The following is a 26,348-nucleotide window of genomic DNA, read 5'->3' on the forward strand; positions in this document are numbered from 1 at the left end:
AATTGAGATCATATTATTTTTGTTTATATTAAATTCAACAGATTTTACGTACATTGGTTTGAATTGCGTTCCAAAAAATATTTAATCCAAATAAGGAATTATAACTTCCTGGATGACTCGTCGATTCGTATGCCAAGTAAGATGATGAACAAATGGCTTGATGACTATTATTAATTTGCCATTATTATCGAGAGATTTCAACCCAATCGAATCATTTATGTATATTAATCGCTTATGTAAAGGTATAACATTCAATGTTTTATTAAAATACCCGAAGTGACTAAAAAAAGCACTAATAAATAAATTAGTTCCTTACAATCGGCAATGAACTTACTAACCTAGATTCCCAAGGGGTAATTACACCATCATTTGGACCTCCTATTAAAATCATTTTATTCAAACGTAGTAAAGCGTTTTTGTACTGACTGGAATTATATGTTCGAATTTCATTATTCATTAATGGCAAAAATTTGCTAAATTTATAGTATAATTCTTGCTCTGAAGGATCATTCCAGTAATTCGCTATCGATATGTGCTGTCCAATAGTGGAATAAAAAAGCTCATAAGCAGTATTTGCTGCCAAATCCGGAAATACGAGATGTAGAAAATTCGCTAAAAGTAATTCTATTCTGTAAACTGTACTCTGTGAAGACTTTTTATATAACTTTACCTCCAAATTGACCAGCTTGTGGTGATGAGAGTGAAATGAAAGTGTTAATGTTGTGAGAAGGAAGAGTTTGAATAGCAGTCCGAGCTATAAGCCCTCCTTGAGAGTACCCTGCATAAAAATACATATTATATTATTGCAACCAAGAAGTATTCGAACAAAAAATATAGAGATCATGCCTACTACGTTGATTCCACCAGGATGCTCTTTTCCAATTACTTCCAAAAAGTTGCGAAATTCTATAACTTGCCGCCAACTATTTTCCAAACTAGCCCATCCATCATATTTATCAAAGTTGTATATTTTTGTATCAGGGTGTGCCTATAATTTTAAACAAAACTCACTCAACTAGAACGTGTATTGTAATGATGAAAAATAAATTTCTCGCGTTTTTAAATAATATATACCTACATATTTTATTAATATGCGCAAATTATTTCCGATTTGACTGCAGCCTTGTATACATTGAGTATACATATGTATGTATAATGGAAATTTAAGTTCTGAATGAAGAGGAAATACTAAATATTTAATTCAGAATTATTAAGTTATTAAAAGAAAAACGACATAAAAATAGTTTGAAATGGTCCTGACATATGCAATTTGTGAAAAGTAGGTAATTTCAAAAATCAAAGAATTTCGTAATTGAAAAATTGTAAGTACTTCGCCATTTATTTCCAATTTTTTTTTTCAATTTACCTTAAAATTAACAATTTTTACCTCGTTATTTCTCACTGTATATTGAATTTTTCACATATATTTTGCACTTTAATGCCGGTATTCTGCTTGTCACATTTGTCTCATGTCTTTATTTGTCACAATTGCGAACTGGCGACCCTGTTAGTCAGGAAGTATCATTTTGGTATTCTGGCTGATACAGTCTCAAAAAAGTTCACCAAATAGTGTGGTGAAAAGAAAAGCAAGCTATCAGCTGTTTATTTTAGTTGATTAGAGATGAGTGCATGTTCACAATGATACTTTATGAATTGATTGCACGCAATTAGTTTTTTTTTTACCAAATTTCAGCAGAAAAATTTCTTGTAAATAATTGGATAATACTATTAATGAAAATAATACTGAAATAGTTTATAATAAATGCGTAATATATGCATTTTATCTGAATCAATTGTTAAGTAAATATGAAAAATGTTAACAACCTAACAATCGACTAACACATGTTCTCATCCTTACATTTGAGCATAATGGCAATCGAAGGTAAATAATTGTAAAAAATACAAATTCATTATTTTATGATTATTATATATTTTAGATTTTGGATATATATATACATACATATTTGTGTTTTGGAAATCGAAAGAATTTCCTAAACGTATTTTCTTCATATAAAAAGTGATCTTCCTTGTTGCGCAAAATATCCAGATTGCGCCTACGAGTGTAGCTAAAACATAGGTACTTTGTTATCCATTATTGCAAAATTACAAATATTAATACATTACCTCTCTTCTTCTCGTTTTTTTTTTCATTATAATATATATTAGGCCAATTGCATCAACCATTATTGTGCTCTTGTTTTTCTGTGACCTGGTTTAAAGCACATCACAAATTAGAGACTGATATTGCTCAAATAGAGATGAGACAAACTCGCCAGAATACCAAAAAGTCACTATAGAGATTACACCACAGATTCGTCTCTATTAGAGACTTGAGACTGCTCGCAGAATACCGGCATAAATATATTTACACTTCACACATTTGTTTCTACATATTCATTTTTAACTAATTATATTAAAATATGCTGTAAATAAACATTTTACTTCTTGCACAATTCTGTTTATGTGTACAATAAAAAGGGTTGCATTCTGACACAAAATAAGTGTTACCAGATCACATATTGTGTAAACGAATTGCACCTCTTTGATAATCCGCGGTGTTGGCTCAACCAGGGTTATTTTTTTGAAGCGCGGCCGAAGGTCGCCTATATTGAAAGGAGTTCTACGCGGATGTCATTGCACCTCTTTGATAATCCCCGGTGTTGGCTCGACCAGTGTTATTTTTTTGAAGCGCGGCCGAAGGCCGCCAATGCAAAAATTGGTTTTAACCAAAAAAGTAATATTGTTATAAAGGGTATATCTCTCTCTCTTTATTAATTCATTTTCTTTAACGGAAAAAGTAACGGTTACAGTTACTTAAAAAAAAAAAATACCGTTTCTTTTTCACCGTTGTGCTATTAATTTCGTATTTGGTAATTCAAAGTGAACTATTTCAAGTGAAAGCAAGTGATCGGGCACTTTTTTATTTATTACATTTTTTTCTATATTATTTGGAAAAATGAACGCAAATTCAGCAGGTATTTTGTTATAGATTTTAAATTATTATAGAATTTTCAATTGATTTCGAAGAGCAATCTACCAGTCGAGGTGTTAGGAGGACTAATGTACTCACTGCTGCCGAAATTAGAAAGATGTGGAATATCGGCAGAATCATAGAAACCTTTAACACAAAGGAAAAATGTATTTCTTTTGCCGAAAGAGAGGGATTAATTCCAACGAGGAAATTGTGCCGGACACATAAACAACCAATGGTGGTGTCAAACGCCGGCGATACCGCAGTAGGTACATTCCGGTGCCGGAAAGGAGCGTGTCGCACACCTTCTGCCCTTTCCATGGCTAAAGGTACCTGGTTTGACAATGCCAAAATCCCGCTACCACAAATTTTCTACTTAATGTATGCGTACGCATCACATTGGTCGCATGAAGAGGTGCGAAAAAATAACCAGTTTTGTACAGCGCTACCATTTGCGATTGGTTTAATTACTGTCGTGAAGCGGTAGTTATATACCAAATAGACCAGTATACCAAATAGAGAGTAAATTTTGGAAAAGAAAATACAATAAAGGTAATAATATATAATATATTTATTTATATTAATACTTTTATTTTCCCCTCATTTTAGGTAGGAGAGTAGAAGGCCACTGGGTGTTGAGTTTGGTGGAAAACGGAAGTGACGATCTCCGTTTGGAAGTTTGTCCCGAGAATGTCAAATCCGCGGAGGTACTCATACCGTTAATACGGAAACATGTTGCCCAGGGTACAACAATACACACAGATTTTTGGAAGGCGTACGACTGCCTATCTGGTCACGGGTATGAGTGACCCGGACAATCCTTTTGTGGCAAGGATAGAATCCCAGTGGCGCGTAATGAAGAGATTTTTTGTACGGGACAATTATAACAACCCCGAAAACTTTCCAGACTTCATTATGAAGAAGTATACATGGAGAAAAAATATTGCTAACCACAATGATGATTCATTTGTAAAGTTGCTAGAAACAATTAAATACACTTATAAATTTTGAAACCTTGGTTTTTTTGTAGTTAGAATGTTTACTTAATAACTTTACATAGGGTATTTGTTTTCTTCATTTTGGGAATTTTATATATTATGATTATTTTTATTCGATTGCATGTGGCAACACATACGTTCTGTCATCTTGCAACCCTTTCGTTATTGTACAAATAAACAGAATTGTGCAAAAAATTTAAATGTTTATTTACAGCAAATTTTGATATAATTTGTTAAAAATAAATATGTAGAAACAAATGTGTGAAGCGTGAATATATTTAAAGTGCAAAATATATGTGGAAAATTCAATATGCAGTGAGAAATAACGAGTTAAAAATTGTTAATTTTAAATCTTTAATTGCAAATATCTCAGATATTATTATATATATTCGTAATCTGGAGATCCCCCTCTATCCATACCCATTTTAACTCCGAAATCGTGGGACGGTATACTAAACATTTCCCTTTAATTTATGCCTCATTTATTATGGAAATACCTCAGCTTATTTTGGATATTCGAGAAATTTATCGGTAAAAAATCTGGGTATCTGGGCCCTTGAAGGCTTATGTATAGTCCGATTTCGACAATGAGTTACCACACCTCAAATGCAGTATTTGTTTTAAGTTTCATTTATATATTGCAAAACAAACAAATTAGATGGAATTTAAGAAATAAAATTATAGCGTATACAATTTAGTTGAAAATGGTTGAGCAGTTCCGAGATTTGATTTTTAGCACAGAAGTTAACGGCGCAATGTTCTTTTTCCATTTTTTATACCAGTCTGAGTGCAGCCCTTCTGTGCCATATATAGTGAATTAACCCACTTTTAATAGTATTCAATACAACCATTTTCACAGTATGATAAAGAGTTTAAAGAAATTGTTTCCAGTAAGTTTGGATGATACAGCTTTAATAGTAAGCGAGATAAATCAAAATACCTATTAAGCAGCGGGCCACGATTTGTTTTAATATGATCCTTCCTACTCTGAACCTGTGATTTTAATTTATATAATAGTTTTATTTCGTAACATGTTTTAAGATACTTAGAACAAAACAGATTAATAATTAGGAATCAGTCGGGGCTTAAGACAAATGTGATATTTGATTGCAAAGAAGTGTAAAATAAAAACCAACACTATATATTTTATTGTAAAATGAAAATATATCACAATATATATCTTTACAAAAGATTAAATAAATACTTGGAAACGGCCTGCAAATTAGCAGACAAATGAGCTCGGTAAAACGACCAATATTATTTCTTATACACATAATTGATATCATTGATTTAGTAAAATTCTGTAAAATAAAATAGTTTACAGGACAATTGATAAGAATGCTAATAAATATAGTCAATAGAACGCACTATCCAGTTATTCAAACAAAGAGACAGCACTTGCGATGCAAGTTAATGCGCAATAGTGTTGCACTATTTTCTTTGGTGAAAAAAATTTAATCTGCGAACAAAAATGTTTTTTACCACTTCATTTCCATGCAACATTTTATTTAATCAAGCTAAAAATATTCAAAAAATATATTTGTATTGAGTTCTTGATAATAATTTCTCCTTCGAGCCATTTTTGGTAGCACTCAGCAAGCGGCGACAGAGTTTTTCAAGAGGAATCCGAATACTCTATTGCTCGAATTCAACTGAATAATTTTGTTGTTGCTTTCACATAGATAGTTATTCACCAAATTAAAAAAAAATTGAAAATTAACTCACTAACGTAAAACGTCAGATACACTAAATTTTACATAAGAAATGGCAGATGGAAGCCGAACTAAAAATTTTTACAACATAGAAAATGGGCGTGGCGTCGCCCAGTTATGGGTAAAAAACCATATCTCAGGAACTACTCGACCGATATTAATGAAATTCGGTATACAATATTTTCATGACACTCTGACAACACGGATGAAACATGGACTTCACTTTATAATATATACATACATAAGGAACCGATGAAGATAGTGGAATAAAACTTTACACAAATACTGTATATCATCTTTGGCTTCACTTATGGAAAAATATTCGAAATCGGACTATAACACTTCAAGGTCCCGATATCTACATGAAGAACTCAGTGCCAAAGGGTAATTTTTCACCGAAAATATCGGCAAATCTTTCAGATATTTTAATTTAATTCAGAGGAAATTTTTTTATCCTAATTGTGTGTCTCTGTTCCAAAAATTATAAAAATCGGAAAAAAAACTACAATACTCTCTTAGCAACTTTTGTTGCGAGAGTATACAAATCGAATATACAGATTTTTTTTCATTTCCAACAAACAAAAAAGTTGGCAACAATTCGAGAAAAAATTTAAATAATCTATTATCTATGATTACTAATATTAAATAAATATTAACTTCCTACCTTGGACTTGACTCAAAAATTCAAAACCATTATTAGAAAAAATCGGACATATTTTAATGCTACTTGTTAATTATGGTTGGATAATAGTAGTATATTTTATACAACTTAGAATATATTTTTAAATACGATCACAATAAAGCGAATAAATGTTTCTCATTTTTCTTTTCTTCGCAAATACAACCTTTTGTAACGCAGTGTCAAAACTTTGATGTCACTACTTACTAAACCTTTTATAATTGAAACATGAAAAAATGTACATTTTAACATACATATCAATACCACTTTTGCCCTCCCTTGAGGATAAAGCGAATTACTGTTATTTTGCAAAATGTTCCGTATCTCGTTTCCGCTACTTTAATTGGTTCGGCTTTAGTATACTATCCCAGCCTTTCGGTAAATAAATGGGAAAGAGGAGGGTCTCCAAATTATGAATATATATATATAGCTGCAGCTGACTTATAGAGTTCGAGATATTCGCACTTAAAGTTGAAAAAAGTGCATCTTTTATTTTGAATTTTCTCAATATATATTGAATATTTTATTAATATTATGCACGTATTTTACACTTACACTTCACCACATTGTTTCTGCATATTTATTTTATAAAAATTATCACGAAAATAGCTCTAAATAAATATTTAACATTTTACACAAATCTTCGATCCAAAAATAGCAAAAAGTGTAGCAGGTTGACAAGTAATCAGTGTTGCCACATCAGATATTTTGCAAACATTAAAAGAATAAAAATAAACAGAAAAAAGCAGGATTATACCCCAAATACATAAACCATAATGCATTATGACTAATGCAAAATCTTTCGGTATTACCTTTTCTTTGATGACCCCCGGTGATGTCCCGACCAGGGTGATTATTTTTAAAGCGCGGCCGTAGGCCCCCAATGCCGAATGTAGTTCTTTGCGAAAGAACTTTACATTTCCACCTCTTTGATAACCCCCAGTGTTGGCTCGACCATGGTTATTTTTTATACTCTCGCAACAAAAGTTTCTAAGAGAGTATTATAGTTTTGTTCACATAACGGATGTTTGTAAGTCATAAAACTAAACGAGTTAGATATAGGTTTATATATATCAAAATGATCAGGATGACGAGACGAGTTGAAATCCGGATGTCTGTCTGTCCGACCGTCCGTCCGTCTGTCTTGAGATATCTTAGCGAAACTTGGAACACGTATTCCTTAGGGATGGAAAAGTCGACTCTGACTTTAGTCGAAAATCGATCTTTTATTAGAAATAATAGACTTTTTAGGATCGATTCAAGCTTGTCTTGTCAAGCTTGTCTTGAATCGATTAAAATCGACTTTTACTCGATGACTTTGACAGTTGATGAATTAAGATAATCACTATAAGATTACTTTTAAAAGCACAATACAAAGTACCAATCGAAGCGTTTCTTTATAAATAGCCTCTTTCTGATTTTCTGATTGGTCTATAACAATATAATGTTTACATTGCCGCCGGTAATTGATGTAATTAACTTTTTAATATACGGTACATAGTATTGAACAATTCTTCATCATGGCTCCCAGTTTGATATGGGCCTATTGCACAAAAGTTAACAATGGCAGTAAAGTTAAGTGTGATTTATGTCATAAACAGTTTTTGTTTAATAAAAGCACATCAACAATGATGAAGCACTTACAATGTGCTCACAAGATTGCTCCTCCGTCAAGTAATGAAAAACAAACTCAGAAAAGATTGAATGACAGTCACAATGATTTCGAAGTTCAGCCTAAAAAAGTAAGTGCTTTTGAAGAACTTTTTAAAGTTTGTACATAAATTATTCCTCTCCACAGACAATTTAATTTTTTATATTGATACTAACTTAATCATGTTTGTTCTTAGGTTTTAGTCGCTGTCGAATCATCTGTTCCATCGGTTGCTTTGGTACCTCAAACAAAATCATCTCTTCAAGAAAATACCACAGTACAATCTCAGGTCCAAGGTCCTATGGATCGTTGTATAAACAATGCTAATTCTTTTTCAGGTAGTAGTGAATTAAATTAGGAAACAACGTTAATCTTATTAATTTCTTCTATCATACATTTTCATTGTTTCCTAGCTGGTGGACGTAGATATGATCAAGCTACCACAGCTCTTTTACGAATGATCGCTGTTGATAATATGCCTCTGTGTACCACAGAAAGACCAGGATTCAGAAAATTTATTAAAACACTGCAACCGTTGTATCACATACCCTGTGAGCCAACTATAACTAATGCTATGAGTCGTAAATATCAAGATTTGTCGAATAAAATAAAACTTGAACTGCGACAGACTGAATCTGTGTGTCTTACTACTGATATCTGGACTCACCAACACACAATGAAAAGCTATCTTGGCTTAACAGTTCACTATCTGAAAGGTCAGTTACTGATTTTATTTTCAAAAATCATTACATTCAGTTTTAACTTCAAATATCTAACTTTATTGACATATTAACCTTTCTTCACAGAAACTGAGATGAAGACTGTTGAGCTGGGCGCTTATCTCATAGAAGAGAGGAAAACAATAGAAAATTTGAGCTTGAAATTAAGAAATATATGCAATGACTGGGGTCTTGATGATAGTAAAATAGCAGTATTCGTTTCAGACGGGGGCGCAAACATCAAAGGAGCTATTAAAAGTGAGTTCGGTGATGGGAAACACATTTCATGTTTTGGACATGTAATAAATAATATTGGTCAGCGCCTTATCGAAGTTAATATTACTCCACCTGCATCTGAATCTCGAAATCAAGTTTCCGACTTACCCACTGATGAAAATGATGCTATTGACAATCTTGAAGACTTAATTACAGATCATACTGAGCAATCGTCATTGCGTGAGCTATTGTCAAAAGTTAAACAAATTGTCACATTCTCTCGACAAAGTGAAAGAGCGACTACAGAGCTGCTGAAATTACAGAAGGACAAGCTTGAAAATTCTCGTCTGAAATTAATTCAGGAAGTGCGAACGAGATGGAACTCCTGTTTTGAAATGGTTGACCGTTTCATTGTGCTTGCTGATCATGTCAGTAAAGTGCTTTTACAAGTGAAGATGGACAAATCTTCGAAAGCTAAGCCACCTAACATGATCACAGGTGAGGAAATCGATGCGTTAGTAGAAGTTCGTGACATCTTAAAACCTCTCTAGCAAATAACTCAAGAGGTTTGTTTTGAGAAATGTGTAACATTGAGCAAGTGCATTCCTTTGATTTCAAGTCTTAGAAAAGTAAGTTCCCATTATTAAACTAGCAAAGCTATTGCAATATTATCTTGTTTTGAATTTTTATTGAATGAATTGATTTTATATTTTACAGAAGATTGAAGAGTTAACGCCAGAAACTTTAATTGGGCGACATTTGAAAAAGAGAATGGTTCAAGACATCGAAACAAAATACGGCAATATTGAATCCGTAAAACTGTACGCTTGTGCAACATTGGTTGATCCTCGTTATAAAAAGTTTGGTTTTCAAAGTATTCGGGATTCTGCACGAGCGGTAACTAATGTCGGTAGGTTGATTATGCAAACATTATTTGATTATTTCTATGGTTTAGTTTAATCTTAATATAATTTTTTGTGTAGCTGATCTTGTCAAGACAGAACGAAAATTAGCATTGGCAGCAACGGTGGCAAATATTAACTCTCAAGATGATATATTAGCTATTCAAGGTCCGGAATCTCAGAAAACGAACGATGACAATGATGATTTATGGTCTTATTTTGATAACACTGTGAGTTGTAGTTCCAATCTTGCAGATTCTGATGAGGCTGGAGGATTACCAATACAATTACGACAATATTTGACACGCCCTGCTGTCAATCGGAAACAAAATCCTAATCCGTTCACTGTGTGGGAAAGTATGAAATATGAATACTTGCCAATAGTTGCAACGTCTGTACCCTGTGAGCGATTATTTTCACATGCAGGACTTATCGCAAATCAGTTGAGGAGTCGCTTATCACCTCAGCACATTAATGAGCTAATATTTTTAAGATCAATCGGCGAAGAAATGTGGTTTTCGTAGTTATTTATTTTTAATTTTTTTGTTTTTTAATAAAAAAAAAAGCAATTTTATTATCCAATACCAAAATGTATGCAATGAAATCCTAAAATACTTTTTATAATATGTTAAAACTAAAAAATTATTGATATATCTCATCTGGCAACACGTCAAACTGTGAAGTTTAATTTTTTCTCGGTTCTTGAATTTGTGCTTAAATTTATTAATATAATTAAAGAAAGTTTACTTTTAATAAGTGTAATCTAAAGCTAAGTATTTGTGCTAATTTGCTTTTGTGTTATATTTAAATTTTAATTGTATTTTAACTATTTTCTTAAATTCTGGTGCCGAGTCTTTTAAATCATTTGTTGTTGTTATCAATTATCAATTTTATTTCCTACTTTGCAATTGTTTGTGCGATTGCATATTGTTTTTGTTTTAATTTGCTCTTTTTCTTTTGATTCGTCTTTTTTTCTTTCATTTTTGCTCACAGCTGTTTGCGTGTTATTTTTAAGTGGCTCAGTGCTTCTCAAACTGCTCACTATTATATTGGTTGTGATCTCGGCTAATTCAGTATAACTATTATTGTTTTTCTATTTACTATTATATCATATTTTAATTTTTATTATTATTTACTATTCTGTTTTTTCCTTCAATTTAAATTTTTTTTTTCATAATGACTTGCAATTTTCCGAATTGTACTATTAAAGGCGATTCTGATCGTTTTGTTTCTTGTTGGCTTTGTGACGGGCTTGCCCATCTTAAATGTGCTGGATTGACAGGTAGAATCTTAGATTCTATTCTCGATGGAAAGGGTCTGCGCTGGTCGTGCTTAAAGTGTAGACCGACAGATATTGAATTATTTAAAGTTTTTAAACAGGCGCGCAATAATTTTAAAGAAATCGGTCGAGAACTTCAAAACCTTACAGAAAAATTTAAGCATTATGAAGTGTTGTTTCAATCATTTAAATGCCTAAATGATCAAGATGATAATGCTAAGCCTTCATCAAAACGTAAACGTCCGTCTAATGAGGAACCTGCCACTTTGTCCGTGAAAAGTATGTCACCGGTGAAATTAGACCTTATTAATCTCTCATCTCCTTGCCCTCAAGGAGAGAAGCCTTCCTCTTCAAAAGTGCTTAATCCTCCGAAAACAATTAACGATAACCTTAAGCGGAAAACTATTCAGGATCCGCCTCCTATTAACTCTGAGTTTGTGGCAAAAAATTTGGTAGTAATACCTCAACGAAAATCTATTTTCGTTTCGAGATTCGCTTCGGATACCACAATCGAAGATATAAAGTTTTACATCTCGTCGAAATTAAAAATTAACGATATTGATATTGATGTGAGAAAATTTAACTTTAAATACGAAAGAAACATATCTTCTTTCAAGATTGGCGTTTCAGCTGTTAATTTTCAATTGCTACTTGATGAATCATTTTGGCCACCTGGTGCTTTCGTGCGCGAATTCGAGCAAAAGCAACAAAAACAAACTGTAATTGCTCATATTCCAAAAAATGCCGCGGATTCAAAAAACTAATTATAAAAAATTCATTACAAATTCACTATCAAAATGTAAGGGGTTTAAATACAAAATTAAAAGAATTGTATTTGAATAGCACTAATTGTAATTTTAAAGTCATCGCTTTTACTGAAACTTGGCTTAAACCTCATATCTTTGATAACGAAATATTAAATAGTGAATTTCAAATCTTTAGATGCGATCGACTGAACAGAGTCGGGGGGGGTGTATTATTTGCTGTGCATTCTTCAATTCCATCTGAAGAAGTAGAAGTTCCTCATGCGGACTTTATTGAATTTAAGTGCATACGAATTTGTATTAATAAATGTTCTATTTATCTAACTTTATCTTATATTCCGCCTCAATCGGACTTATCTGTATATACGCAGCATGTTTCTTTAATAAATAATGTTTTTTCAATTGCTAAGAATACTGATTACATAATTGTTCTAGGCGATTTCAATTTACCGTGTGTATCTTGGAAATCTGTTGACGATTGCATTACCCCTTTTTGCACTCGTTTAAGCTTTAATGAGTTTTTGGAAGAAATGTCTGGGATGGGTCTTAACCAAATTAACTTAATACCGAACAAGTTTGGTAAATTCTTAGATTTGGTCTATGTTGATAATTCTTCAACAGTTTCTGTGGTCCGATCTGATCCTTTAGTTTTGCCAGAGGACTCTTATCACCCTGCCTTGGAAATTAATATCGAAATCATAGACGAATTACTTGTATGCAACAAACAGGACCTTTGTTCTCGGTTCAACTTTGCGAAAGCTAACTTCAAAAAGATTAATTGTGAACTTTCTAAATTGACTTGGCCTGATTATAGTGGTAATATTGAATTAAATGTATCACATTTTAATGAAACAATTTTTAATATTTTTGAAAGATTTGTTCCGAAATGTTTTATTATCAAAAGAAAAAGTTCAAATTTGTGGTATTCGAATGAGCTATGTAAATTAAAAAATAAAAAAGCTCGTGCTTTTAAACTTTATAAAAGAACTGGAGCTCTTGTTGACTATTTAAAATATTCTAAATTGCGTCGTCAGTTTGAGGAACTTAACAAAAAATGTTATAAAAACTACATAATCAAAGTAAAAAATAATATTATTCGTAATCCGAAATTGTTTTATGGTTTCGTTAACTCCAAACGCAGGATTTCAAATTTTCCGTCCGCGATGAAATATAAATCAACAATGTCATGTGACAATTATATTATTTCTAATATGTTTGCAGAATTCTTCAAATCCAATTATTGTTCAAACTACCCTATGAATGTGCCATATCATCAAGTGTTATGTCCGAGTACTGTAATTAATACACCAATTATTTCTGAAACAGATGTCTTAAATTATTTAGTTACGTTAAAAGATTCGTTTAAATATGGCCCTGATATGATTCCCTCAAGCTTTCTTAAAAATTGCGCAAAATATATCTATCTGCCCTTAACTAAGCTTTTTAACCTATCTCTTAAACAAGGTATTTTTCCGTCAATGTGGAAAAACTCTTTTATATTACCTTTGCATAAAAGTGGAGTTAGATCATCTGTTGAGAACTATAGGGGGATAGCTAAAATGTCAGCTATACCCAAACTTTTTGAAGCTATTGTCACTGACCAAATAACTTTCTTAATCTCTCCTTTAATTTCATTCTCTCAGCATGGATTTTGTAAAGGGAAATCTACAGTAACTAACTTGCTTGAATTTGTAAACCATGTGTCAATGGGTTTTAGGGATAATAAGAATACTGATGTTATATATACTGACTTTAGTAAAGCATTCGATAGAGTAAACCACTCAATTCTTTTGCAAAAACTGAATCTTCTTGGTTTTCAACCAAGACTTCTTGAATGGGTATCCTCATATCTTACTAACAGAAAACAACAAGTTTTATTTAATAATACTTTATCCGATTCAATTAGTGTCACTTCAGGGGTTCCACAGGGTAGTCATCTCGGCCCGATTCTGTTCTTGTTGTTCATCAATGATATACCTTCAGTAATTAAGTTTTCAGAAATTTTATTATATGCGGATGATGTAAAACTTTTTAAATCATATACTTCTCATAACGAAAGGACTGAGTTGCAATCGGATTTAAATAATTTAGTTACTTGGTGTCACAAAAATGATATGCCACTGAATCTTAAAAAATGTAAAACGATGTGCTTTTCCCGTAGAACTGTTGATCTTTCCCCCTATGTAATAAATAACTTCAGTTTAGAGCAAGTTTTTAGCTTTGTTGATTTAGGAGTTAATATGGACCCTAAACTAAATTTTAATTCTCATGTAAATTCAATTGTCTTAAAAGCTAAAGGTGCTCTTAGCTTTGTTAAACGTTGGTCTAAAGAATTTAGTGATCCGTATATTACTAAAATTCTTTTTACAACATTGGTAAGGCCTATATTGGAGTATGGTTCTGTGGTATGGAATCCTACCTATCAATCCCATTCTGATAAGCTTGAGTCCGTTCAAAAACAATTTTTACTTTTTGCTTTAGGCCACTTACATTGGGATTCAAGATTGAATCTTCCCCCGTATACTAGTCGTTTAAAACTTATAAATCTTCCCACACTCACTAGTCGCAGAGAAATGCTAGGTATAATTTTTCTAGTAAAACTTCTGAATGGTTTAGTTTGTAGTTCATTCCTTTTGTCTGATATTAAGTTTAATGTCCCATTGCGTTCATCCAGGCAGTTTAGACCATTATTTCTAAAATCTTCTAGAACAAATTTTGAGTTAAATGAACCATTCTGCCGAATATGTCATGATTTTAATTCGCATTCCAGCACATTTGATCCATCTGACTCAATATTTAGCATCAAAAAAACTATTTTGTCTTCTCTTAATAAATAATATTCAAAAATTTTTAACTTTTTGTTTTTATAAATTTTTAAATCTCAGCTGTTGAAATGTTTCTTTCTGTAGCTGAGCAGTTTGAGAACCGGACGCTTAAAAATCTCTTGCCTTTCTAGACTCGGCAAATTCCGCTCGTATGCGGACTGCGCCCCACGCGTCGGTTGGGCGGGAGGAGGGTAATCGTTTGGGTTAATAATAATAATTTCGTGTACGAGTTGCTTAATTTATAAAAAGTCAACTTAAGTCACAAAAGTCGATTATCGGGGTTGATTAATTGACTTCCAGAATCGAAAAACTAGAAGTCAATTCCAAAGTCAAAAATCGATTCCGCTCGCGCTCTTTCCATCCCTAGTATTCCTTGGCACCCTGAGGAGGTTGCTTTCGAAAATGGGCAAAATCGGTCCACTGCCACGCCCACAAAATGGTGGAAACCGAAAACCTATACAGTGTCATAACTAAGCCATAAACAAAGTTATGAAAATAAAATTTGGAACATAGGATCACATTAGGGAGGGGCACATTTGGATGTAATTTTTTTGGAAAAGTGGTCGTGACCCCGCCCTAAAATAGGTTTTTTCTATATAACTCGCAAACCAATAAAGCTATATAAACAAAAGTAGTTTCCTTTAGCCGTTTCCTTATACAGTCCAAAAATAAAAGAAATCGAATAATAACCACGCCCACCTCCCATACAAAGGTTAGGTTGAAAATTACTAAAAGTGGGTTAACTCACTAACGAGAAACGTCAGAAATACCAAATTTTACAGAAGAAATAGCAGAAGGAAGCTGCACTCAGATTTTTTTACAAAATAAAATATGGGCGTGGCATCGCCCACTTTTGGGTCGAAAACCATATCTAAGGAACTACTCGACAGATTTCAATGAAATTCGGTACATAATACCTTCTTAACAGCCTGATGACACGTGTGAATGGATGAAATCGGTGCATAACCACGGCAACTTCCCATATAACTCAATTTTGAATTCCATCCGATTCCTTCACTTTATAATGTATACATAAGGAAACAATGGAGATAGCGGAATAAAACTTTACACAAATAGTGCATATCATCTCTGGCTTCACTTGTGAAAAAACTGTCGAAAACGGACTATATCTTTTCAAGGCCCCTGTTATCGAACATGTTGAACTCCGCACCTTAGGATAAATTTTAACCGAAAATATGGATAAATCTCTCTGATAATTTAATGTAATTCAGAGGAAATTGTTTTCTTCTAATAGTGTGTCTCTGTTCCAAAATTTATTAAAATCGGATAATAACATCTCCTAGCTCCCATATACCTAATTATAGGATTTTCATAAATACGGTGGGCTTTACTCAGCATATATGTATTGGTTAATATGTGAAATATCTGAGCCAAATTAAGTGAGCATATCTATATTCTTGGATATAATGTATGTCGGTGGTGAAATTGAGTGAAATCGGTTCAGGAATTACCTCAGCCCTCATACACTATATAGGAAGATTTTCGTTATTCTATTTAAAGTTTAATTTGCCGAATTTATTGGTAAATTTGTGTGTTATCTTAATAAAATTTCTTCAATAAATTGCGAGAGTATAAAATGTTCGGTTGCACCCGAACTTAGCCTTTCCTTACTTACTAAAATAAACTTCATTTTCTATAACGGATTTTATGTAGTAGTTGCTTTTATAGTAGAGTGAATATCATAAACTGTCTTTATGTTATCTTTATACAATCTTTTTGGAGGGCATTTGTTTTCTGCATTTGGGTTATTTATTTATTTTGGTTCCTCTCATTCGTTTGCAAAATATCTGTTATGGCAACACTTATTACTTGTTAAGCTGCAACCCTTTTTGTTATTGTTGAAATTAAGAGATTTTTGTAAAATGTTAAATATTTGTTTACAGCTATTTTCGTGATATTTTATAAAATAAATATGCAGAAACAATGGGGTGAAGTGTTAAAGGGTCGGCTTTAGTATACCGTCCCACGATTTCGGGGTTAAAATGGATATGGGCGGATAGAGGAGGATCTCCAGATCACGAATATATATAATTATTGCCGCCGCAAACTTATAGTTTCTGAGTTATTTGCAATTTAAGATTTAAAATTAATAATTTTTAACTCGTTATTTCTCACTGTATATTGAATTTTCCACATATATTTTGCACTTTAAATATATTTACACTTCACACATTTGTTTATAAATATTTATTTTTAACTAATTATATTAAAATATGCTGTAAATAAGCATTTTACTTTTTGCACAATTTTGTTTATTTTTACAATAAAAAAGGGTTGCATTCTGACACAAAATAGGTGTTACCATATCACATATTTTGTAAACGAATTATAAGAATCACAATAATGAAAAAGAAAGATTATACCCCAAATACAATAAACATAATGCATGTAATGTGTAATGTAAATTATTTTATTATTTCCCATATTTTGATAATATCCGGTGTTGGTTCGACCAGGGTTATTTTTTTGAAGCGCGGCCAAAGGCCGCCAGTGCAGAAAGTAGTTGTACGCGAATAAACTTTCCATTTCCCTCTCTTTGATAACTCCCGATGTTGGCTCGACCAGGGTTATTTTTTTGAAGCGCGGCCGAAGGCCTCCTCTGCAGAAAGTAGTTCTACGCGGAAGAACTTGTTATTCCACCTCTTTGATAACTCCCGGTGTTGGCTCGACCAGGGTTATTTTTTTGAAGAAAAGTAGTTTTAACCAAAAAAGTATTATTGTCATAAAGGGTATATCTCTCTCTCTTTATTAATTCATTTTCTTTAACGGAAAATGGTTACAGTTACTTTGAAAAAAAAATACCGTTTCTTTTTTTCGGTTGTGCTAATAATTTCGTATTTGGTAATTCAAAGTGAACTATTGAAAGTGAAAGCAAGTGATTGTGATTTATTTATTAAAATTTGTTTTCTATTAATTTTTGGAAAAAATGAACGCAAATTCAGCAGGTATTTTGTTATAGATTTAAAATTATTAAAATTATTAAAGAATTTTCTATAGATTTCGAAGAGCAATCCACCAGCCGAGGTGTTGGAGGACTAACGTACTCACTGCGGCTGAAATTCGAAATATGTGGAATATCGGCAAGATTATTGAAACATTTAATACAAAAGAAAAATGTATTTCTTTTGCCGAAAGCGAGGGATTAATTCCCACAAGGAAATTGTGCCGGACACATAAGCAGCCAATGGTGGTGTTAAACGCCGGCGATACCGCAGTAGGCACATTCCGGTGCCGGAAAGGAGCGTGTCGCAACCGTTCTGCCATTTCCAGGGCTAAAGGCACCTGGTTTGACAATGCCAAAATCCCGCTACCACAAATTTTTTATTTAATGTATGCGTATGCATCACATTGGTCGCATGAAGAGGTGCGAAAAAATAGCTTCACCAGGGAGCCAGTTTTATCCAGCGCTACCATTTGCGATTGGTTCAATTACTGTCGTGAGGCGGTAGTTATACACCAAATAGACCAGCAGGTAGCGGTGGGTAAAATTGGCGGCCCTGGTAAAGTTGTACAGATTGACGAGAGTAAATTTGGAAAAAGAAAATATAACAAAGGTAATAATGTATATATATTTGTTTATATTAATACTTATATTTTCCCTTCTTTTTAGGTAGAAGAGTAGAAGGCCACTGGGTGTTGGGTATGGTGGAAGATGGAAGTGACGATCTCCGTCTGGAAGTTTGTCCGGAGAATGTCCGATCCGCGGAGGTGCTCATACCGTTAATACGGAAACATGTGGCCCAGGGTACAACAATACACACAGATTGTTGGAACGCGTACGACTGCCTATCTGGTCACGGGTATGAGCACCGACGCGTTAACCACAGTGACCCGGACAATCCTTTTGTGGCAAAGGATGGAACCCACACCCAAAGGATAGAATCCCAGTGGCGCGTAATAAAGAGATTTTTTGTGCGGGACAATTACAACAACCCCGAAAACTTTACCGATTTTATTATGGAGAATACATGGAGGAAAAATATTGCGAACAACCATGATGATCCATTTTTAAAGTTGCTTGAAACAATAAAATACACGTATAAATTTTGAAACCTTGGTATTTTTTTGTAGTTAGAATGTTTACTTAATAACTATTTATTGGGTATTTGTTTTTTTCATTTTGGGAATTTTATTCATTTTGATTATTTTTAATCGATGCATGAGGCAACACTTATGTTCTGTCATCTTGCAACCGTTTTGTTATTTTACAAATAAACAGAATTCTGCATAAAATTAAATGTTTATTTACAGCAAATTTTGATATAATTTGTTAAAAATAAATATGTAGAAACAAATTAATGAAGTGTAAATATATTTAAAGTGCAAAATATATGTGAACAATTCAATATACAGTGAGAAATAACGTGTTGAAAATTGTTAATTTTAAATCTTAAATTGCAAATAACTCAGAAACTAGAAGTTTGCGGCGGCAATAATTATATATATTCGTGATCTGGAGATCTCCCTCTATCCGCCCATATCTATTTTAACCCCGAAATCGTGGGACGGTATACTAAAGTTTTCCCGTGTTAAATAAGTGCATAATATTAATAAAATATTCAATATATATTGAAAAAATTCAAGATAAAAGATGCACTTTATTCAACTCTAAGTGCGAATAACTCGAAAGCTGCAGCTATATATATATATATTCTTAATCTAGAGAACCTCCTATTTTCAACCATGCCCACTTTATCCCCAAAAGCCTGGGTTAGTATACTAAAATGAAAAGATGAAAATCCAATCAGATTCTGTGAAATCATTGAAAATTGCCATTCCGACAATTAAGTAAATATGTCCTGGATTTCACAACACCCTTGAATATTATCACAAGTATTATATAAACTGTGAGCAACCGCACTGGAATAGAGTTTTGATTATGGTTGAAAATATAAAATAAATAAATACTCTACCATTCCTGTATTTGCAGGCCAATTCTGCCTATAGCGACATCCGACATAAAAAAGTAAGAAATTGGAGGCATTATATCCCTACTCCTATTTACCTTTTGGATTTCTTCAACCAACACCTCCATCTTTTCGGGTCCAGATAAAATACCATGCATCAATACTACTGGCTTAAAAGTAGCCCCGTTAGAAATAATTCCGAGTAAAAACAATATAAAAAATGCCATTGTTGAAAGCATTTATCACTAGGGATGCAAACGATGTATCGATGTTGTTTGTCATCGATACTTCGAATTTAAAAACATTAATGCATCGATGTTACCTCGAGCGTTGTTTTGTCGATGTTTTCTATTCAAATTTTAGGTGTCATCGATTGGGTAACGCTGCCGTTACATGGTAAAGAACTTGCTTTCACGTTGATTACACGAACTAATTGTCAAAATTGACATAAATTCAAAGTCATGACGTAGGCTCCAAGCAAGTTGATATTCAATTTGATACGTCGGAAGATTCATGTTCCAAAAAACGCACTGCTTGTGTACAATTTTGTAAAAGGGAATAATTCACTTATTTCAACAAACAAATAATACAAAGGTTCCAATCGAAAATGCTTAGATCAATCACGTGCTCACCATGGTACATGCGCAAGGAAAATATCCATAAAGATCTTGGTATCCCTATGGTAAAGAAAGAAGTAGATTGACATATTTATCTAAACTCCGTGATCACCCAAACCCATTGGCTAATGCTTTAGTACATTCCTGCGATCAAACACGCCTAAAAAGAAGGGATATGCCAGTGTACTAACGAGCAACGTTTCACCAATACAGCTCAATCACTTGGTTGAGCTTGTCTTGTTTTCAAATATATTTAAGATTTTATAACTTGTTGTTAGGCTTAAAAACAAGCAGATTCAATAAATAAGGAAATATTGAAAAAAAATTTTCAACTTTGTCATTTATTTTAATTTTATTACTTGTACTTTGAAATTCGAGAACTCTGCACTCAGCTGATTATCTCTTGATCATCAACTTGAAATACTTCTTGCTCGCAAGATGATGAAAGCAAGATGGCTTTCAAGTTCGGAAAGTGAGAGTGTGGTAGTAAACATTTGTGAGTGTGTGGCAACTTGAAAGCAATTTCTTGAACGTGAAACGTCCGGTAAACATTATAGAGAGCCAATAGAGCACACTATCTCGTAATTCAAAAAGACAGGCAGCACTTATGGTTCAAGTCTGCGCTAAATTGTCCTCTTAATGATGCGCAATAGTGCTGCATCATTTCCTTAAGTGGAGAAATACTTAAATCTGCAGAAACATATTTTTTATCCCCTTGTTTCGAGCTTACGTTTTATTTAATCAATTAAAATGTACGATAGAATTTTTAATGAGGTATCCGCATACTCTCCTACATGAGCTCAATTAGATAACTTTGTTCTTTCTTTCACATGTAAAATTTTTGACAGACGAGCAGCGCTCAAAGATAGCGAATAGAGAAGTGACCAATCGATTACAGCTTTTACTTCACATTAACACCTTTTCTCGTATAACCCGAAACTGTATATTTGGAAATGCTATGTCACACAGGCATATGTTTTGTTATAAAGTTTGAAAAATATTCATAAATCTTTCATTAATTAGTGTGAAGTAAGTTTAAAAATAAATCGCAAATACATTTTGTGTTCAATTTTAATAATTTGTTATGAAATTTAAAAGTTGCTTGTTGCTTGATGTATCTGTTATGGCAATTAAATTCTGGCGTTGGCTACTACGTTAGATTCGAGATTCAAATTACTACAATTTTAAGATGCTATAGCTAAAAAGTTTTTTATTTAAACTGTTAAGCAGTTTAAAAATATGCAAAAAATGGCGCTTATTCGACGGAATCTTCGGTTGTGTGTGAAATAGAACATTCGTTTGATATTTGTAGTCACCATAAACACTTGGCTCAGCCAGATATCAAATGTAAGCTTTCCATTTTCTTCTTCTTCTTGACTGGCGTAGACACCGCTTACGCGGTTATAGCCGAGTCCACAACAGCGCGCCACGCATCTCTCCTCCTGGCAGTTTGGTGCCAATTGGTTATACCAAGCGAAGCCAGGTCGCTCTCCACCTGGTCCTTCCATCGGTGTGAAGGTCTCCCTCTTTCTCGGCTGCCACCCACTTTCAGAGCTGGAGAACTTTCGTCCATTCGAACAACATGACCTAGCCAGCGTAGCCCCTGGACTATGTCTATGTCATCGATTAACACATACAGCTCATCATTTCATCTTCTGCGGTATTCGCCGTTGCCAATGTTTAAGGGACCATAAATCTTCCGCAAAAACTTTCTCTCGAAAACTCCTAGTCCTGTCTCATCGGATGTTGACATCGTCCACGCTTCTGCACCGTAAAGTAGGACGGGAATGATGAGAGACTTGTAGAGTTTGATTTTTGTTCGTCGAGAGAGGACTTTACTTTCAATTGCCTACTCAGTCGATAGTAGCACCTGTTGGCAAGAGTGATTCTGCGTTTGATTTCCAGGCTGACATTGTTATTGCTGTTAATGCTGGATCTCAGATAAACGAAATTATCTACAACTTCAAAGTTATGACTGTCAACAGTGACGTGGGAGCCAAGACTCGAATGCACTGACTGTTTGTTTGACGACAGGAGATATTTCGTCTTGACCACCAGACCCATACGCTTCACTTCCTTATCCAGTCTGAAAAAAGCAGAACTAACGGCGCGGGTGTTGTTTCCAATGATATCGATATCATCGGCGTACGCCAGTGGCTTTACACTTTTATAGAAGATTGTACTTTCTCTATTTAGATCTGCTGCTCGTATTATTTTCTCCAGCATCAGGTTAAAGAAATCACACACAGCTTTTGGTGTTGCTCAACGTCAGCTTACACAGCCGTACTAGTTTTGCGGGGATACAAATTCAGACATCGCGGCATAAAGGCATCATTTTCGTGCATTCGAAAGCAGTTTAAAGTCGACAAAAAGATGGTGTGTGTTGATTCTCTTTTCACGGGTCTTCTCTATGATTTGGCGCGTGGTAAATATCTGGTCAGTTGTTGATTTTCCAGGTCTAAAGCCACACTGATAAGGTCCAATCAGTTTGTTGACGGTGGGCTTTAGTCTTTCACACAGTACGCTCGATAGAACCTTATAAGCGATGTTAAGGAGGCTTGTGCCAAGGTAGTTGGCGCAGGTTGTGGGGTCTTCCTTTTAGTGGATCGGGCAGAGTACACTCAGATTCCAATCGTCGGGCATGCTTTCTTCCGACCATATTCCGCAAAGAAGCTGATGCGTGCACCCTATCAGTTCTTCGCCGCCGTATTTGAATAGCTCGGCCGGTAATCCATCGGCCTCCGCCGCTTTGTTGTTCTTCAAGTGGGTAATTGCTATTCTAATTTCTTCACGGTCGGGCAATGGAACATTTGTTCCATCGTCGTCGATTGGGGAATCGAGTTCGCCATCTCATGGTGTTATACTTTCACTGCCATTCAGCAGGTTGGAGAAGTGTTCCCTCCACAAACTCAGTATACTCTGGTCATCAATAACTACATAGATCACCTCTGGGGGCCCTACAGGAGCTGTCCATTTTATCTACAATTAAAGCAACAAAACCAGAAGATCAAATTTGTATTGGATCAACTGTTCCTCCATTGGAACAGAAAAGCGGGCTGACCTGAAAGTGTGTTTCCGGAGTTGTATAAACAAAGTTCTTAACATTTTTACATTGTGACCACTTCAGTTCCAAGTTAATGGATTGTGTTCTAAAGCACCTATCACACAGAAGAAAAACGCTTGTCAGGGAAAAGAAAAATAAGTTTTTGTTTATATACACCTTTTATATCTAATTAGTTTTAACAGTGTTTACATTAGGCGTACTAACTATTATATTTAATTTATGTATGCTTCTGAAACTAGCTTTATATATATATATATATATTTGGCGTAGGAACCGCTTTAAGCGATTATAGCCGATTATATATTATGAATATATATAATTATTGCCTACATATTTTACAAACGAATAAAAGTGAATAAAAAAGGACATGGATTATAATAATTTCCTTTCTCTTGATAAACCATGGTATTAGATCCACCAGGGTTATTTTTTCGAAAAGTGGCCGAGGTCGCCAATGCAGAAAAAAGTACTGAGAGAAAGATTATTTTTTATTTTCATTTGTATGGATATGGCAACACTTGATATCTGTCAATATGGTTATTGTGCATATTAACAAAATTATGTAAAAATTAAAATGATTATTTAAAGCAAATATTAAAAGAATTGATACAAAATAAAATTTTCAAGTGTTAGTGTATAATAAGTGCATAATATAAATTAAAAATTAACTATTAATCGAGAAATTGTAAAATAAATTTTGTGAAATTCTCAACTTAAAATGCTAATATCTCGAAAACTATAAGATTCCGGCGGCAATAATATAATATACATTCATAATCTGGAGATCCTGCTCTGTCCAACCATACCCATTTCAACCCTGAAATTGTGGGATACTATACTACAGTTTCCTCAAATACAAGCTGACATCGATTAGCTAATTGCTATAGACAAGCCAATCGAACAAACTTCCCAAATTTTCATACGAACTGGAAGCACTGAAATCGAATTGTCTATACTTGGTCGCACTGAACTCTTCCACCACCATCAATGTCTAACGTTTTCTGCAAAAAAATTAAATTTTTATTAAAGTTTTTTATTCAATAAATTCAATACAAAAATACTTACGATGTATCTTCAAATTTGTGTATGACAATTTTTATTATTTTAACAGTAATTTGTCCTTTGAGCTGGTTCTAATGTGTAAAACAAAACTTGGTAGCACTCAGCAAGCGGCGAAAGAATTTTTAATGAGGTATTCGCATACTCTCCTGCACGAATTCAACTAGATAACTCTGTTGTTGCTTTGACATGTAAAATTTTTGACAGGTGAGCAGCGAGCAGAGAAGTGACCAATCGATGGCAGCTACTTTAAAGTATAATAGATCAAAAATACATCGATGTTTTATAGTCGATGGTTTTGATTGCAATGTCTTTTGAAAATACATCGAGCCGTCGATGCTTCACATCACGATGTTTGTATCCCTAATTGTCACAGCAGATATAGATCATTTATTTATTTATTCAGGATACTTTTACTGCTGTCAATATTACTATTTTCAATACTGCATATCACTTGTCCTCGACAAATTTGTTTAATTATTTCTTCTGATATCTATTGCTACCAAATATGTCATCTTGGTGTTTATTGTTGGTAATACATGATCATATTACTGTAGTTTGACAGCTCAGCTTCGCACAAAAAAATTTAGGCCAGACACATGTACAACTATTCTGGCTGTCTGCGCTCAACATTCATTATCATAATGCTTTGAACATAAGATGACGATGACATAAGCTCTGGACTTGCAAAAAGGTTTTGATATAGTCAATCACACAACGCTACTACAAGATATTGAACAATCTTCGCTCCCTCCAGGGTTGAAAAGGTGGACCATGAATTTTATGAGCGGTCGTCAGTCATGCTTAATATTTCATCTAAGCAAAGAAGAATGAAACAAGGGGTTCCACAGGGTGGTTCCCTATCTCCTCTACTATCCAACATCTGTTACCCATAAATATTATTTAAAAAAATGCAAAACTATTCGGAGATACAATGGAATGACTTTGAAGCCGAAATAAATAGATTCAGGTCACACATAGGACTTTAAAAGAAAGGCAGAAGCTAATATTTTAATAATACTATATTTTTAAGCAATTTGTAAGATTTGATTTTCTTCTGTAGATACATATATTATATTATTATACAGATGTTGCAGGTGTTGAAATGTGCACATGTGTTCCATTCATACATCGGAGTACACCAGGGAATTCTGTTTGATTGCTTATAATTTATTATTTTAGTAGCACAATAGTTTTCCGAAATAACGAATATTCGTTTTAACGAAACGAAAACCGTTTATAACAAACAAGCAAAACGTTTACCTTAAATAACGAACATGGTGGTTTTGAAGATACTCAGTTTCACGAACAACATGACGAAGACATATGTTCATTAAATAAAATCGTGGTAAAAACTGAATTAAAAATATAAATTGAAAAAATTCAAAAGAAATGTGCAAATTGAAAAAATGAGTGAAAGAGTACCGTTTCGGCTATATAAATATAAGGTAAACCTTTCGAAAATTATGATAAAATATGTATACTCTGTTGAGCGCCAGGGAGAAAAATATCCAAGCCAGTAGGTGCTGTGCTTTTATGCTGCAATTTAAATGGCACAAAAAGGCAGCAAAGAAGAGCAATGTTAATTTCATCGATGTAACGAACAGGCCTGACAATTTATATGTTCGTTATTTCGGAAAACTACTGTATTTTGCTCTTTTACACTTCTGTTGTCAATGAGGTCACTTCTGTAAGAATCTCTGACATTGTATTTAGGTTGTGAAATTCCGAATTTTATTCAAATAAAAGATTTTTGTTCACGTATATCTATTTTTAACTGCACAAATTGTCACTCCGATTTGAACAATGCTGCCAAATACTTTCAAAATAATTGCCAAAAATGTAAACTCAGGTTGTTATCTGCGTATTCTAGGGGTGTATATTTCGAATCTCCCTCAACCACCAGAAGGAGTCACCTCTTACGCCATGACATGTGTTCGAAAGTGAACGGCCACCTCCTCGAT

The 26,348-nt window shown here is 33.6% G+C and overlaps 1 protein-coding gene across 5 annotated transcripts in view; it reads right to left on the reverse strand.

Moving 5' to 3' along the window:
• The window catches only part of LOC105219934 (lysosomal thioesterase PPT2 homolog), a 45,990-nt gene that overhangs the window by 16,018 nt on the left and 3,624 nt on the right, over positions 1-26,348 (reverse strand). For 4 of the 5 annotated variants that reach the window (XR_008470460.1, XM_054227623.1, XM_054227621.1 and 1 more), the window contains exons 2-7: positions 23,323-23,419; positions 19,743-23,240; positions 847-988; positions 671-778; positions 339-612; positions 53-280 (exon numbers count right to left, since the gene is read on the reverse strand). Coding sequence is in view for 4 of the 5 variants with exons in the window: in XM_054227623.1 (XP_054083598.1) it covers positions 82-280; positions 339-612; positions 671-778; positions 847-988; positions 19,743-19,883 (864 nt within the window). In the remaining variant the exon portion in view is untranslated. Of the gene's footprint in view, positions 1-2; positions 281-338; positions 613-670; positions 779-846; positions 989-19,742; positions 23,241-23,322; positions 23,420-26,348 lie in introns of those variants that run through there. The other variant, XM_054227620.1, reaches the window with a different exon arrangement.

This window comes from Zeugodacus cucurbitae, chromosome 3 (assembly GCF_028554725.1).
Source record: "Zeugodacus cucurbitae isolate PBARC_wt_2022May chromosome 3, idZeuCucr1.2, whole genome shotgun sequence".
Taxonomy (NCBI): domain Eukaryota; kingdom Metazoa; phylum Arthropoda; class Insecta; order Diptera; family Tephritidae; genus Zeugodacus; species Zeugodacus cucurbitae.